Raw genomic sequence first — 2374 nt, 5'->3', positions numbered from 1 at the left:
GTTTGGCGGGTCACCAAGATGCTTACCTGGCTCAGATACAGGTGTGCACATTCTCAGGTTTATTTTTATAGTTTCTACCACAGGGTGCAGCGATAAGAAATGATGCCCAGGTGTGTTTAATCCAAGTGTGTGAAATCGGAGTGTTTGATCCAGATGTTCTGTGTCCTACGGCTCCTCTTTCCAACGTATATCCCACGCATGTTACACGTTCACGTCTTCAGCCACACAATAAGACCCCCTCCTCCCCCCTTCCTTCCGTTTCCCACGGAAGCCCCTCCCTGTTAGCCGTTAGCTCGGTAGCCGGACGGCAGCTGGAGAAGCCGGGAAACGGAGCAGAGAATCCAGAAGAACCGGAGGACATGATACCGGCCAAGGACGACAGAGGACCGCGGTGATCGGACAGCGAGCCTCCTGCCGCATTAACCCACTTCCTGGTGCGTTAAAGCGGCAGAAAGCGTCCGAGGAGCGCAGGAAAAACTGGGAACCCCCTGCGAGTATCCCGGCGCTCCTCCGCCGCTCCATTGGAGCTTCGTACCCGGAGAAAAGGTTCGGAGAAGCGGACAGGGGGTCTCTGAGTGCGTTCGGCTTCAGTTTTAAAGACTTCTGAACAAAGTTTAACAGCAGCTGTTAGTATGTTAATAAGTCAGTTTTCCTGCAATTCCAAAGGAAGCTGCCGTTATCTTTTTAGCACGCTAGCTTCATTTCCCTTTAATTTAGACGGGAGCAGCGGCTAGCGTTAGCATAGTTTGAAACTTAAAGTGCCACAAGCCGTTTTAACTTTTTAAAACAGTTTTTAAACATCTTAAAGTGCTTTAAAGCTATATTTAAACCGTTTCATGTGTTTTAAGGTTTTGTGACGTGATTAGATAGTTTGAAGGAAGTCTGAAAAGTTTTGAAGCGTCCTAGAAGGAAGTAGTGAAGATGTTGGAAATATGCTTGGAACGTGTTTTGGAAAGTCTTGGAAAGTTTTTGAGTTAGCTTTAGCAGATTGAAGCTAATGTTTATAGTTTAAATCACTTTAAAGCCAAGGAGGAAGTGAGTGTTTCACACCTGATGGTTTCATTTCTGTTGTCGGACAGTTTGAATTTTTCTGTGCTGGAGGTGAAATACCCTGTTCTGGTTTCTGAGGATTTCAGCGGTTTTTAGAGGGTTGTTAGAGAGTATAAAATGGGTTATGAGGTTTCAGGCTGTGGCTTTAGCAGAGTAAACATATCCTGCTCAATTTGTTCAGAGGTTTAGAAGTGACTGTGGGAGATGTCGCGGTTTGAAGAGTTTGTTTCAGATCATCTATTTGTTATGAACCTGCTGATATTTCTGTCTCTCCATAGACGGCCATGCTATCAGTGCCCGCTAATCCACGCTGTTAAACACAAAGACTGAGATCCAGGATGGGGTTCGGTCGGGATCTAAGGAATTCCCACGAGGGATTATTGAAGCTGCAGGACTGGGAGTTAAAGGTCTGATATAGCCTCAAATACTCAAAGAGCTCAACATGTTTCCACCTGCGGAGATCACTATCAGAGGGGTGCAGTTCACAGTCTGACCTGTGGTGGGCACTGTTTATACAGACTGTAATTAAAGATGGATACAGTTCCTCTCATGTCCAGCAGGGGCAGCAGTGAGTCAGTCCCCACATACTTCCATTTAAAACTTTGCAGCAGAAATAAACATGTCTACAGACTAATACACAAAATTTGGGGTCTCTATTAGGGATGGGTATGGATAAGATTTTCACGATTCCGATTCCATTTTCGATTCTGTTTAACAATTCGATTCTTTATCAATTCTCTTATCGATTCTTATTTTTAAAAAAGGAGAACACTAAGGTCGATTAGCTTAGAACTTTGTTTTATATCTTCTCTTTGAACAAGATAGAAATTTAGGAGTAACATGGCCTTACAAACCCAACAGTGAGATCTTAAGAGATCCACAGCCTATGGATCTTCAATGGGGTGTCAAAGGGGCCCCAGGAAAAAAAATTGTAAATGTAAAATAATAAAATAAATATTCTTCTGTAGCAATAACAAAGTATAACATAAATTATTCTGTAGCAATTACACAAGAATATCCAGTAATGTCCCTGCCTACAATTAAACACATTCACTTACCGAAAATCGGGGCATCTGCTGTGGCAAATGGGTGCAAGCCTTTTACCACAAACTTAGTCACTGCTCGGTGACATTCGTCTATCCTGGACTAAAAGGAGACGCTAACGGTAGACTGCAGGGAGAGCTGCCAGCATCTGAGCCAGACTTTGTCTCTCTCATCATGGTCACCTAAATGCACAGTAATGGCAGGTTTTGTAATAAGGCAGATCGCGCTAACATAATATGCACTGTTAGTTGATTATTTACCTGCTGCATTAACGGGAGAG

The 2374-nt window shown here is 43.6% G+C and overlaps 1 protein-coding gene across 3 annotated transcripts in view; it reads left to right on the top strand.

Moving 5' to 3' along the window:
• The first annotated feature begins 269 nt into the window (after positions 1–269).
• Positions 270–2374, top strand: part of fer (fer (fps/fes related) tyrosine kinase) — a 10001-nt gene continuing 7896 nt past the window's right edge. For all 3 annotated transcript variants that reach the window (XR_001290594.1, XM_005750573.1, XM_005750572.1), the window contains exons 1-2: positions 270–546; positions 1329–1457. Coding sequence is in view for 2 of the 3 variants with exons in the window: in XM_005750573.1 (XP_005750630.1) it covers positions 1389–1457 (69 nt within the window). In the remaining variant the exon portion in view is untranslated. The remainder of the gene's footprint in view (positions 547–1328; positions 1458–2374) is intronic.

The sequence above is a fragment of the Pundamilia nyererei genome, unplaced genomic scaffold (assembly GCF_000239375.1).
Source record: "Pundamilia nyererei isolate P.nyererei 1_Seehausen unplaced genomic scaffold, PunNye1.0 scaffold00278, whole genome shotgun sequence".
NCBI classification, from domain to species: Eukaryota; Metazoa; Chordata; class Actinopteri; order Cichliformes; family Cichlidae; genus Pundamilia; species Pundamilia nyererei.
This window is presented reverse-complemented; position numbering and strand designations above follow the sequence as displayed.